The following is a 14,790-nucleotide window of genomic DNA, read 5'->3' as shown; positions in this document are numbered from 1 at the left end:
CATGTCACTAATGTCCTATTAATTTCATTTCAGACAATCCATGGGCACAAGGGACCAATCACTGCAGTATCCTTTGCTCCTGATGGGCGTTATCTTGCCACCTACTCAAACACTGACAGCCACATTTCTTTCTGGCAGGTAAGCAGGGCTTAAATATGTACTGTGTGGTGGGCTTTAGTGGGAAGGGCTTCCTATTGGGCCTATCTACCGTTCTTCCTTTGTGCCCGCCCACCCTCCCTTACACAAAGGTCAAGTGTTCAGATTACTGATTATGTGCAAAGTGCCAACCTGCAGGGTGCTGGGAATACAGTTAACAATCTCGCAGAGAAGGAACACAAGCTCTCCCGAGTCTTCGCTCTAAAGGAAGCACAGATGCAAGCAGTTAAAATCCAGAGACTCTGAGAATGAGATGGTGGGAAGCCTTCAGAGCAAGGGACATCTGGGTGTAGCCATGCGAGGTAAAGGAAGAACATAGGAGAAGCTTGGCTGGATCGGAGTCCACAGGAAGCTGCAGTCAAGCAATAGCATTGTAACACGGTTTATGGTAGCATTCTAACAAGGTCTTGGGATCTTCTTTAATGGAGCATAGGATACTGGGTGTTTTCCTGGTATTTTATGCCTGTCCCTTGTCTCCTTTTTCATTTCTGTCATGTTTTTGTTTTGGTGGAAGGTTGTTTGTTCTTTCTTTTTTTGTTGTTGCTTTGCTTCTTTTCTTTTTCTTTTTTTTTCTTTTTTTTTTTTTTTTGAAATTGTTTACCTTATAACCCAGGCTTACCTCAAACTCAAGATCCTTCTACCTCTCCAGTGCTGAGATTATAGGCTTGTACTGCCAGACCTGGTGCTCACATAATATCCTGGATTTCTAAAATATACAAAGCATTTTAAGAAAAACTAAGTGTATCTTGAGCTGGGCGGTGGTGGTGCAGGCCTCTAATCCCAGCACTCGGGAGGCAGAGGCAGGCCGATCTCTATGAATTCGAGGCCAGCCTGGTCTACAAGAGCTAGTTTCAGGAGAGGGACCAAAGCTATAGAGAAACCTTGTCTCAAAAAAAGGACTAAGAATATCTTTATGTGACATTTCATGAAAAAAATACACATATTTAAGTATGTTTATATATAAAATTAAATATTATATATAATATAAAAATTAAATATAATTCAAAATAAATATATAATTAAATATCTTATTATATGTCATATATAATATAGTATGTTCTATATAAATTATGTGTACTATAATTATAATATATAATTAGATATTATATATACATATTTAGTTTTGATTAAACAAAACACTAATTTTGAGCAACTAATTTTTATAGGAGACTATTAACTGCCACCATTTCTTCCTCTTTTTAACTCCCTTTAGTCCTGACAATTAGAAAAATGTAACTTCATTTTCAGAAGATACAAATGCACTAATAAGACCAGCATATTGTGTTGAAAGCTGAAAAATTAATTAAAATTTTGAGGTCTTCAACACAACTTGATGATGGTTTTAAAAAATCAATAGCTAATAGGATGAAAAATGAATATAATAAATTGTTTAATTAACAACATCTTACTGAAATGCGACACTTTCCAACCTGTCAGAACCTTTTACTACATTTTAGTCTAATGTTCTTTCTTATTTTGGAGGCTTAGACCATATACTAGAACTAGATTGTATGTTTCTGACTCCGTTTCTGGTCCCTCTCTGCTGGCTCCCTGACATTTCTGGGGTTTTTAAGAACGTCTGAGCCTGTGAACACAGCTCCACAAGTCAGCTGCTTCACAGGCTGCCTGGGGCCATCTGCATGTACAAGGACACCAGATAGCCCAGCCACTCCCAAACAGCTCAGACTTGAAGGTGCAGCCAGCTCCTGCAGGGCTTAAGTTGTGCCCCACCCAGTGTCCAAATTTAAATGGCAGGCATGAAAAAAGACCATTCTGTCTGTCCCAGAAAATCCAAGCTCTTCCTGGATTGTGGTGGCTTCTGTTGGAATTAAAGAGAGTCTAAGTGCAGTGGGCGAATCTGCTGCTGCTGCACTGACAGAGATCTGTGCCGCTCAGTTCTAATGGTGTCTGAGAAGACTTCTGATCGTTCCAGGAAGTGTAGTATAATATATTTTGAAAACTTAATGAAGTCTTATTAATACAGAGCCTTACTAAAACTATCAACTGTAAAATCTTTGCTGAGAAATGAGTGTTAATGAGAAATATTGGTTGGGTAATTACTCAAGTGAGACTCGGTAAAAGGTTTGTATGCAGCATTGCTTACTTTGGGGAAGGCATTAAAACATTTCTGTTTTGATGAATTATATCTGTCTGTGTGTGTTTTTCTGTTCAGAAAATAATCTTCGCATAACTACTGTTGTGGTGCATCTTTCTGAAGGAAAGGGAGAAGCCACTGTTGGAGTTTAGTCACTCTATATAATTAACTGTTAAATATGGCAGCAATAAACCATTTTCCTACAATTTGAATATTTTACTTCAGTATATCTATTGGTATTCCAGAGAGAAAAGTTTGGTAATGAAAAACATCCTTAATTCTCTCATGCAGATATTACCAATACCACCTAACAAGTAAATCTTGTTTTTCAAAAGTGTTAATAAATTGCATAGGGATGGGTTTCTTTAGATTTACTCCATCATGCGGCAGAGTGCCACTCAGCCATTCAAAAACAGTGATGGGAATCTGTTGTCATTATCACGATGATTTCCTTAACATGTGTTGAACTGAAAAGCAGATTATAAAAGTGCTTTTTAATGTGAGCCTGTTTCTTAGATCTATGTGTGTGTGTGTTATGTGTGTATACAGTGTGCATATGATATGTGTGCGTAGTATGTGCATGCAGTGTGCACGTAAGAACAGGGTGCTTCCTTGCTTGAGAGTACATATGATTTGTATGTGCACAGTGTGTGTGCACATACATTCATTGTGTGTGTATAATTGTGTGTGCAATTTGCACATTAGTGCCAGGTGTGTGTTATTGGTGTGCATAAATAGTTTGTGTGGGTGCATGCATTGTGCATGTGAATGCACGGTATATGAGTGAACTGGGATGTTTATCAAAATGCTGGCAGTGATTATCACAAGAAAGTAAGGTTTGGAGGATCTTTTCTTTTATAATTTTATTTAAATTTTCATATGTCATATTTATAATACCCTAATTAGAGAAAATGCTTAATATTGCTAAAACTAATTCCATGTAGTTTTCATTCAAAGTTTAAGTTTCCTTGAGTTTAGCATACTTTATTGGTAGACATTAAAAAAATAACATTGCCTAGCAGAATGGGTCATTGCTTCAGTGAGAAATAACATTCACCCTGGAAACTCAGGAATCCTCCTTTGAATGGGTGTAGGAAGCGTGGTCAGTAGAGAAATGAAACCAGTGAGCAAGTGAGTCTTCATCAGCACAGCTCTATCGGTGTTTGCCTTCGAGAACTCGGCATACCTGTTCCAGGTTGCAAGGCCGTTCAGTGGAGGCATTGAACAGAGCAGGGATGACTCAGCTTATCGCATCCAGATACAGCGGTGGCTTTTTCATAAAATTTGCCCATCTTTGGCCTTTCTACAGGATACTCCCGTCCGTCAGCTCTCAGTCCGTTTCCTTTAATGGCTACATTGAGGCACACATATCTGAACCTATTATATGCCCTTCGCATCTTCAGCCACCAGCGATAGCAAGCTTCATCCATATTTTCAGAGAAATCCATAAGGAATGAAAAATACTTTGTAGCTCTTTATCAACTGAAAACTCATATTTTTAAAGCACAGTACATCCGTTAATGCCAGTTAATTGTAACCAACAATTTCCTGGTTCAATTAGCTCTGTTTTATCAGAGGACTAGTTATATACTGGTAGGTTTTGTAGGTGTGATACTAGCTAATCGGGTTCACCATTGTGACTCACATGTTCAACAGTGGGAAGCCTCCATGAGGCAGTGAGGCTTAGATTTTTATCTAGTATAAAGTTTTTTTCAGGAAAAAGAGGAAAGGAAACCAGAAAAGAGACCTTGGAGGGATGACAGGTGAGGTACTGCTTATCTTGAACTGAACTTTTGCAGAAAGAGTTAACCGTGACCGTACATTTGGTTTAAAATGTGACCTCGTACACTAGTGATTTTTTTCACCTCTTGTGTTGTGCTCGGCACTATTATTAATGCAGGAAAATCAGTAACATTAGTCATCTTAAAAGGGTTATTACTCAAGATGATTTAAATTGTGAAAATGTCAGTGGAGCCTGCACACGGCCTGCTAGAGATGCCATGATTTACGCCCTCTGACACCATCCTGCTCCTGAGAAGGGCTGGAAAAGGAATGGCCTGTATTTTGTGCTGATCCAAATTCAGAGCATGGTATCACAATAACACATCTTAAAGGTCCCAAGATCTGCTAGGATTTCAGCTGCTCGTACAGCTGGGTCATGATAGGCATGTTTTGCCCACAGAACTAGCATGTGATCCATGTAGATGAAGCTTTATTCACCAGAGGAATAGGAAGTGAATATTAGTTCAGAGGAAGATTATTTCCAAGGCTTCCTTCCAGTTTTCAGAATGTTCTCTCTGTGATTTATGGTAGCACAAATAATGCATATTGAAGTCGTCGAAGTAATATTTAGAACTTCAAGAAACCTTCAAATTCAGTGGCTCCAAAACCAGCCCACTTAGACCACAATCATTTTATATTCATCACCTTCATCTAATTACATAGTTGCTCATGATCTACAATTTTTATGTTGTCTTCATTTTTGTGAATGGATTAAGAAAAATCACATTATTTTATTAAACTTGGGAAATCCTCAAAAAGGCAAAAATGTCCAAGCAATAAAAAGGTGTTGTCAGTGCACATGGAAAACATCCTCTCCTTCGTAGGGCAGCAGAGCGCTGGGATGAAAGTACTCCTGGGCTCTCTCAGAAACGAGCAGGAGCTGAGGACTGGGATGTTCCGAGGGGAAAGCACTGATGATGCAGAAGTCACATAATAACCCCACACTAGTTCAGAATTATGAATAATAAAGGGTTATTTATTTAGGGGAGACTTACAGATCACTGTCCTAGATCAGTTTTCTGCACGAAGGGGAACAGGAACAGAGGCTAGCAGCTGGAAGCGAGAGCGAGGGCATCATTTACAGCTGCATTTACAGTATAATAGACCACTCCCAAGTGGACTGGAATCTTAAAGGCTACTGGCTGAAGGAACAAAAGGAGCTCCCACAGCACACTGTAGAGCTGAGTTTAGATTCCCAGCACCTACGTATATGCTGGGCAGGTGTGGTAGCTCCTCTGAAAATCCAGCAATTAGTAGGCAGAGAAAGGGTTGGGGGGAAGGGATCCCCTGGGCAAGTGGGTTAGCTAGACAAGCTAAATTTGTGAGGCCCAGGTTCAGGGAGAGATGTTGCCCCAATATGTAAGATGGAGAATGATTGTGGATGACACCTGATATAAACCTCTGACCTCCAACCACATGCGTGCACACACGAAATAATATACTTACATATGTGGAATGTTTTTCCAAAGCATTTGAAAAGGCAAATGGGAGCAATGAGGTTGATGATGGGAATGGGGCTTAGGGTGTGGCCCTGTCAGCTCTCAGTCTAGCTACAGCGTGGTTGTACTTGACTTTCCTCAGGTAATTATAAACCACATATTGTCTAACTTGAACTGTTTTTTTTAGCAGCCGTAATTTAGCTTTTTTTCCTCAAGATCAATGGACCCTCTATTGTCAGGTTCTGCTCACAGAGTAAAATTTCTCAAGGTTTATGGGTTCGCATAAATGGCATTGTGCCAATTTGAAATCTACTGAGAGGGACCATTTTGAGTTAGAATAACTCAAAACTCCATGTGAATTACCATTCAGGAGGAGCCAGTGGGTAGAAGAAATAAGTCACTGTCTTTAGAGGAAGAGGGAAGCCGTCTAAACCGACATGTGTGTCCCTGTCCCTACAGATGAACACATCACTCCTGGGAAGCATTGGCATGCTGAACTCGGCACCTCAGCTGCGCTGCATTAAGACCTACCAGGTTCCTCCAGTACAGCCAGCATCGCCTGGCTCCCACAACGCCCTCAGGCTGGCCCGCCTCATCTGGACTTCCAACCGGAATGTTATCCTTATGGCCCATGACGGGAAGGAGCACCGCTTCATGGTCTAATACCGCTGTCTGCTGCCCTGGCTGCCTGTTCGTTCTATACTGTCTAGGCCGACGCTGCTCTGCCCTCACTCGTACTGGACTGTTGTTTGCTGCCTGCCCTCCTCCATGCCGTCCAGGGGCCATGACCAGGTCTGTGTCACTTGCGCATGCTTCTTGGGGGCAGACTCCACACGGGCGACCTATCGATTTAAAGGCACACATACCACTCAACAGGATGTGGCCATTCTGTCACTGGGTAGTTTTTCCCTGCCAGAGAAAGGAGGGGAGAGCTCGTGGTTCCCGGAGATGCTCTTGTTGCTTGATGTAAGGAAAGCCTGAAAATCAATAACCACTGTGATTGCGCCCCAGTCCTAATCCTCATTGTCAGCCCTGGCAGCTCAGCTCTGACCTGGATTCTAGGGCGATGCGAGTCCTCATTATTGAAATGACTTCCCTTTGGGTTTCCCACACTTACTGTTGTTTACCAAACCTATTTCATGTTTACATTGGTTTTTCTCTGCTAGCAGTTGATAGGCAGTTACTCAGTTCCACTTCCTCGAATTTAGCCACTACCTTCTCAGTAACACCAATCCTGATTTGAGATTAATTAGAAAATAGTTTTCCAGATAGCTCGCTTTCTAAAATGCTCATTTCCTGCTCAGATGTTAGTGTGTCTCATAGTTTAAAATGCAGATCATCCCTACTCCCCACGTGCTGACTATAGCTAACCTTCTAAAGGGTTAACCTTTCAACAAAGAACCAAGTTTAGCACATTCGTACAGTGGAGGTCCCCCCGTGTCACAATAGATTCTTCTGTGCAGAAAAGGCCTCCTCCTCGGGAACTTCACAATCTGCAGCTCCCGCATGTGTGGCGATGTTACAGTGATCCTTTGCACCCCGCTTTCCAATCCCAGCTAATAGAAGACCACTAGGAAGGCATTGCCTGAGATTCTGATAACTGCATAGACACATTGTTCTAGTGTACAGAAGAGCGTGAAGACTGCCAGTGTGTCCGAGTGGACCCTACAGTGAAAGTGTCCACTGTGCTACCACACGAGCTTTAACTCCATTTTCTTCTTGTGTCGAAGTATGTTGCTCATATTGTAACGGAAGAGAAAAATCCATAACACAGTATTTTGTATGAGTTGTTCCTAAAAATTTGATATATATTAGCAGCAGGGAGTTGATTTGTTTGTTGGTTGATTAAGGACACTTACCCAAGATTGTTTATTAAATACAAAAATAAAAAGGAGTTATTGAATTCAGAGAAAATATGTGATATTAACAGGGGAGCTAAAAATGAGAGCATTTAGTTTTAAACTCATAGATTGTCAAAACTTGTGTAATATGTAGGAAAGTAGATTCAAGGTCCATGAAAAAATGCATAGTTTACAGTACTTTAAGGAATATGTGAAGAAGCTAACATCCTCAGAATGTCTTTTGCCTACCGATGTATGTTCTTTTCATTGGTGGCAACTCCATACTGTCCCTTGGTTTGTCTCGATGTTGGGACTCTTTCAAAAGTTATTTTATTTCACACGCATGTATATCATATTTATAATGATTATATATGTAGTTTTAAGAAGGAAATCAAGAGCTGTACAGTGTAGATTGTGGTGAGCAAGCGGATCTATTTAATGTGGATGGGAAATGTCCAGCGGGCTCCAGAGACTGCTGTCTGCCCAGCACAGGTTTACTCTGTGAACTTCAGAGGGAAGAGTTCACCCGTCTGGAATGATGGGACAAACACAATCTTAGACATTCTGTTAAACAAAGTGTTCCATGCTTCAGGGAGGCGCTGAACTAGAGAGCAACAGCAGATGGTGCCTGTCGTAGAGATGGGTGCAAAGCAGTGAGGTCACAGAGATAGTGCTCCCGTGCCCTGTGTGTATAGTCAGAAGAGCACAAGAACTGTAAAGCTCCATGCTAGAAGAATGGCTAACTTACATTCTCATTTACATAATGCTCTCCTTGGCTGTTTTGACAACCACAGCTTGCAGCTTCATCTCAGCGTGTATTCCTCAACACCGGGGTAAACTTGGTGTTGTCATTCCAGTGTGCGCTTGTAGTGTTCTATTGATTTTGTTGACACAGCATTTGGACCTGTCCTTATAAAGCATAAAGCCTATGTGACTTCCCTGGTAATTTACAAGCAAAAGTGACCTGTTGTGACACTGGTGTGGAAATCGTCATGTTTGAACTGCATATAGTGAATGAATTCAAATGTCTGTCTCCTAAGACATTTCTAGACGACTCCACTTGATAGCCTCTCTATGTGTTTAAGATTGATGTGTACATACTTGTGTTAAATAAACAGAATTGTACTGAAAATTGCTTTTGTCCCATTTTTACTGTTTACTGTGGTTCCTCTTAAACATGCTCTGTTGAAACCATATGCTCCTCTTGCCCTCATGTTTCTAGCTCTTCATTTCATTGGAGAGCAAGTTTCAGGCAAGGCAACTACTTCCTCAGAGGACGGTAGAGCAGTGGCAAAGGCTCTTACCCATCAGAAGCTTGAGACCAGATGGAGAAACTCAACAGCGCCCTCTGTGGCTTGGGCAGGGCAATTGCATGCATGTTGTTTTATCTCCAGCCTCACTTGTACCTAAACAGATAGACACTGTACCAGATTGAACCTTGTCAGACCTCGTGGCCCGGGTTAGCTGGCTGGGAGCCAGACTGAGATCATTAAATTCATTTAATATTCGGTTTGAAGTTGAATTTGAATCATTGAGGTAAGAACAACAAAAATTCTCGTCACCCGCAGAGCACTGCAAGTGAATACGGGCCGTACTTCCCGTGCCTTTCACGGAGCAGCTGGACTCGTCGGTCATGTAGAGCAGCAGCAGCATCCCCAGGAATTAGACAACGATAACTTAAATGTGGCCTTGTAGGGAAATAAGAGCAGTAACAGTTCTGTGTGGTTGGCAATCACATAAACTGATCAAATGCGGAAAGGGCATGACATTAATAGGAAGGTAAAGACAAGCAATGCTGGCTGAACTTTCACCTTTCACCCCTCCGCCTGACTGACAGAACTGAGTGGTGGAGAAAATCAATACCTCAGAGCCAGGAGGGAAATATTTCCACCCTCTAACTAGAGAATATATTTTGACAAGGCCAAGATAATACAAGCTGCACAGAAGAAAGAAAAGACTCATTTTTAAAGCTTGACACTTCAAGGTGTTTTTGTACAAGGGTTTAGAGATCGTCAATACATACAAATACCAAAGGTCAAACAGAGAAGCCAGAAGAATTTCAAAAATTAGATGTTCCAGTTCTTTCCGCTGTTTACAAACTGAAGAGAGACGACCTATTGGGGGGCTTGTGTTTGCAATTGTTATTTAAATGATCAGAGCCTGCCATTGGGTATTGGAGGGTATCATCTTTTTTAAATTTTGTAAAGTCAAAAGTATGAATATATCAGGATAACAGGTATTCACACTCCTTATTTCTAGAACATTTTGCAGTTCGTGTCGATTGTGACCATGACTTAGACTTGTTTTCTCATTTGGTTCAACCCTTTGCATAGGAAAGGGATTCATGTACCTTTAGAGCTGAAATGGTTTCTAGTTTCCCAAATCCTGGTAAGCATATCATTTGGGAACCCTAACCAGACCCTTCTAAATGAGAGGCTTTGCACCTTTGTGAAAAGAGGAAAAGCAACTCAGGCCGTTCTTGCCAGCAAGATCTGGGTCCATTCTGTGTATTCATACATGCATGAACAGACGTGCATTGTTTTCCTACAGGTAAGAAGGCAAGGATGTCTATGTTGCCAGACCTTCCAGACAAGCTCAGAAGGACAAAGGAATCCTAAGAATAGGGTAGTGCTCATAGCTGATTCTCATCAGGCTTGTCAAAAAGATTACTGAAGTACAGCCTCAACTTGCCCACCTTCCCTCTCATTAGTAAACGTTCTCTGTTCAGAAGAGGTAAGTCCAACTGGAGATGTTCAGTTGGGTTATTGCAGAGTAAGAAGGCAGATAGCCAAGACTGCTGGATAATCTGGGAATCCCCAGCGAAAAGCCTGCAATACCATGCCTGGTTTGCCATCTACGGTATCAAGTAAGTGGATGCTGCACTGTTAAATCTGCGAGATTACACCGTTAAAAAGCAATATCCGCTAAGTGTTCCATAAATGGAAGTGAACATTTTTAGCAGACACTTAGAATTTATTGAGCACGAACAAAAATGATTGGCCATGCCTTTTAGAAAGTGCAGGGTGATCTGTTGTCAGGTTTCGTTTCTATTCTCACTCTGAACATCCCTTCCAATGCCTTCACTCTAGGGTAGCTCTGAGCACGATAGAGCGCCAAGATTCTAGTGTTCGCCAGCCTCTTCGCCGGGTGCTATGGGTGACCTTGTTTCTCACCAAAACCTTTAGATGTGAAGAAATGTAAGGACATATGTCTTCACAGCTCCAGAACCGCGCTGGAGGTTAGCTGGAGCCTTCATTCACAGCATCTCAGTCAAACCTTTCCCTTTGCTTGACTTACATTTCCTCTGCAGCCTTGAGCCTGAGACTACTACACCATCAATGTTGTATATCCAGTGTCTCTCCCTCTTTACCTCCTCCCTTCCTCCTTCCCACTCCTCTCAGTCTACATCCCAAAGAGCCCAGCCTATGACAGTTGGTACCAGGAGTATCCAAGGAAAGCATTCTAGAACAGGATTTGGAACCATTGACCCACAAGAAGTAAAAGGCAAACATAGCCTCCAGCAGGAAATGTAGAGTTGTTAAAACTCACTGATGATGGCTCTGAAAAGAGGCTCCCATAGAGGGTGGCATTAGAAGAACCACCATAGCAGGCATAGATAATGGAAGAGATGACACAGAGGCCTAAGTGCCCTGGCTACTCTTGCAAAGGACCAGGGTTTGGTTCTCAGCACCCACATGGTGGCTCACAACTAGCAGTAACTTCAATTCCAGGGGACCCAAATCCCTTTCCTGGCCTCTGCAAGCACCACTCACGCACATGGTGCACATACATAGATGTGGGAAAGCAATGCTCAAAGCACATTAAATAAATATATAGTTTGTTTAAAATAGCAATCAGGCCAGGCAGTGGTGGCGCATGCCTTTAATCCCAGCACTTGAGAGGGAGAGGCAGGCGGATCTCTGTGAATTCGAGGCCAGCCTGGTCTACAAGAGCTAGTTCCAGGACAGGCTCCAAAGCTACAGAGAAACTCTGTCTCAAAAAATAAAATAAAATAAAATAAAATAAAATCAGTTTAGATGGCTATTCTAGTGCTCCAAGGGGAGACGATGCAGGGCTAAGGGTGACTAGCCACCAATTCAAAACTAAACATGAGAGCCAGAGAACTCTGTGGCAGCATCCAAGAGGGCCTTTTCTACAGCCACAGGCAAGATGTGCATCAGGCCCAGTACTCACCAGTGAGATGTGGAGTTCCAGGACAGGTGGAACGAGTGACCTCGTAGTCTACTGCCCCAAAACAAAACCCCGGTTGAAACAGAAAGGGCTTTTCTGGTCGTGGTGTTTTGAATAGGTATAGCTCCCAAGAGTTTGTGTGTTTGAATGCTTTGCCCATAGGGAGTAGACCTTGTGGAATAGGTGTGGCCTTGTTGGAGGACATGTGTCACTGCAGAAGTGTGCTTTGAGGTCTTATAAGCTCAATTCTGGCCAGTGGGACACAGACTCCTGCTGCCTGCAGATCAAGATGTAGGACTCCCAGCTCCTTCTCCAGCACCATGTCTGCCTGCCACCATGTCTCACCATGATGACAATGAACTACTCTGCAACTGTAAGCCGGTCCCAATGAAATGTTTTCTTTTGTAAGAGTTGCCACGGTCATGGTGTCTCATCACAGCAATAGAACACAGGCAAAGACACAGGTTGATGCCCTTTAACAATCTTTAATCACCAGCTTCCAGTGGACCCTCCTCCTTAGTGCTTCCTTGGTGTCCTTTTCCATCTCCCAAGGCTAATAGTGCACGGCCCTACCTCCTCTCCCACCCATCACACCAGCTGACCAGGTAAGTCACACTATCACCCAGCCACTGAAAGGCTGGGTCTGCTGACTGGGAAAGAGCTAGATCGCAAAGGAGCTATGCGACCTCACCACCAGGTACCTGGGGAACTGGTGAAAATAACAGCGCATATGGGGGATCCCGAGAAGACACAATATCAAGTAAGGTAAGGACGTGTTTATTAGTGCTATTTAACAATGCTCACCTGCTGATGGCAGCTGCTCAGGTGAGGGACAACAACTGCCAAATCCTCTAGAGAGATGAAGGAAATGTTGTTAAACAGAAACAACTGTTGCTAAAATTCCTTCCTGTGGGGAGATAGAAGCAACATCTACCCCTTCTCCTGAGGCCCCGATGACAAACCAAAGCATGTTTCTGCCAATGATCACTCTGGGGAACTGAGGAGTTTATTGGGCTTTTTTTTTTTTTTTTAATATATAGTATAGGCAACAGGTTACTTCCAATGCTTCCCCTCACGGGCCACACCTGAGGGGAAGTCTTTAAAGCCGCATAGATGGAGCCTCCTCACTCCTAATCTTCAGGGGCCACACGCATTTAAGGCAGAGTTATGCATAACAGATAAGGCGTGGCTGGATGTTTTGGGAAGAGTCCTAAGGTTCTCTCCTCCCTCTATAAGAGGATGTCAACAATCAATAAATTGTGGTGGGAAAATTCTTTTGCAAAGACTTGTGGCTGAACACCCAAAGATTGGAGTTACTTGGCATAGAAGAGAGGCACAACAAAAGACTTGGAGTCTTTGCAGACATTGTTCTTTCTCTTTGCAATTATAAACATGGGGTCAAATTTTTAAATGGCTCAAGCTACATTGATTTCTACTTACAAATAATAGGACTATATTTACCATGAAACCGTGGAGTTAAAAGGGTGAGTGTTGAAACGAACTAACTAATGGGCTGGAGAGATAACTCCAGAAACCCAAGTTCAGATCCCCAGAACCTTTGTTTTAAGAAAGCTAGACATGGCAGTGTGCAGCTGTAAATCCCACTGCTCTCGTGGTGAGGTTTGGAGGTGAAGATATGAAAATCCCCAGAAGCCTGAGGGTCAGATAATGTAACCTATGCAGTGGCAAACAGCAAAAGACTGTGTCATGGAGGATGGCAAAGGGTGACTTCTGATGTCCATTTTTGTGCCATGTGCACACTAACCCTAACCCCACAGCCACCCCAAAGCACACACAGAGGCACAGAGACAAGGTGGTTTTTTTTTTTTTTTAAGTATTGTAGTCCATAGATTGGTTTTACTTAGTATAATTGAAGAGCTAGGATTTTTCTCTTAAGAAATGGATATCTTTAGGGGCAGAATCAGAGTCACAGCCCTTAGCCCTGGGTTTTACTGATGACCTAACAGCATGGGGTACTGTTGGCCTGTCCCATAGAGTACATCTCCCTTCCCCCTCGGGTAGCCATGTCTGTCCCTCTGCTTCTCCTGGTTACTTTTTGCTGATACTGCCTCTTCCGATGGATACTTTTCTCCATAGGGAAGGTTTTTTAATATATATATGTGTATATATATTTAAATTTATTGGCTAATATGAAAGATACTCTAGAAACTTGACATTTTTGAAATGGAATTAGAAACCAGCTTTGGAGGTCTCCCCGTTTTGGAGTCCCCCCCCACCATAACTTGAGCCCCCACTTGCACGAAAGTGTCACAAGACTTAACTCCCCTTAGCCAGTCTATAAGTTACTGCCCTATTGCTATGATGACCAAATTCCTAAAGGTCCATTTTGGCTTATAATTTAAGGGTGTAGAATAGTGTGTCAATGAAAGCATGGTGCTGAGAGTGATCCCAGAGGGGGCATCAGGGGCATGAGGCAGACAGTCACATTGTGTCCCCAGTCAGGAAGCCAGGAGAGAACAATAGTACTCATATGTTTCCTTTTAATTCACTGTGTGTGAGCCCACAGCCCCAAGGAAGGTGGCCAACCACATTCAGAGTAAGTTCCCCACCTCCAGAAACTTTCCAGCCCACACCCAGAATTTTTTCAGCAAGGTGATTTTAAATCCACCAAGTTGATAAAATGCAGATTAACCACCTCAAGTCTACTCCTTGTCTCCCTGGTATTCAAACATAGCCTCTTGAACCCAACAGCCTATGTTCATCAGAGTATCCTGCTGGGATAGAGGCCCCTGAAGCATCTCCTGTCACGTGGTATGTCACTTCGTGACCCTGCCCATGGTCATCTCATCCTGGGAAATACTAGAGTATACCAGAAGTTCCTAAAAACAAAAGCACACGGCCCCATATGTGTATCTCGTAGCCCCAACTTTGGGACTGCAGCGTGTCTCATGCCCCTGTGACAAACAATTCCCATGTCGCCTTCCTAACAAGTCAAGGAGGCCCCCGAGGGTCCAGGAGTGCTTTAAGACTAAGTTAGCCATTTGGTAGATTTGATAAATGTCATTTCACTCAGGCCTCTCAATAATCCTATGAGTTAAACTATATTCTCTAGTTTGGAGAACTACTACACTGGCAGGTTAAGTAACTGCCCTGAGGTCACACGGATGGCTAAGAGGTAGAGCTAAGATTAAATTCAAAGTACTCTTTCCTCTCACTGATGGACGGGGTCTTCAAGGGCAGGTTTATAGTACCTGAAGAGACGTGGTTTATTTTTTTTTATTTTTTTTATTTTTGGCTGTTCTCCAACTTTATTTGAGATTCAGTA

At 42.6% G+C, this 14,790-nt stretch overlaps 1 protein-coding gene across 2 annotated transcripts in view; it reads left to right on the top strand.

Annotated features, from left to right (window-relative positions):
- Wdr7 (WD repeat domain 7) overlaps nucleotides 1-8,445 on the top strand; it is a 266,283-nt gene extending 257,838 nt beyond the window's left edge. For both annotated transcript variants that reach the window (XM_050157965.1, XM_050157966.1), the window contains exons 26-27: nucleotides 34-138; nucleotides 5,932-8,445. In XM_050157965.1, the coding sequence (XP_050013922.1) occupies nucleotides 34-138; nucleotides 5,932-6,135 (309 nt within the window). In that variant the 3' untranslated portion in view covers nucleotides 6,136-8,445. The remainder of the gene's footprint in view (nucleotides 1-33; nucleotides 139-5,931) is intronic.
- Nucleotides 8,446-14,790: the final 6,345 nt, after the last annotated feature.

Source organism: Alexandromys fortis, unplaced genomic scaffold (assembly GCF_014885135.2).
Source record: "Alexandromys fortis isolate MF-2015 unplaced genomic scaffold, M_Fortis_MF-2015_v1.1 scaffold_94, whole genome shotgun sequence".
Lineage (NCBI taxonomy): Eukaryota > Metazoa > Chordata > Mammalia > Rodentia > Cricetidae > Alexandromys > Alexandromys fortis.
The sequence above is the reverse complement of the archived record's forward strand: the minus strand, read 5'-3'. Positions and strand labels throughout refer to the sequence as shown.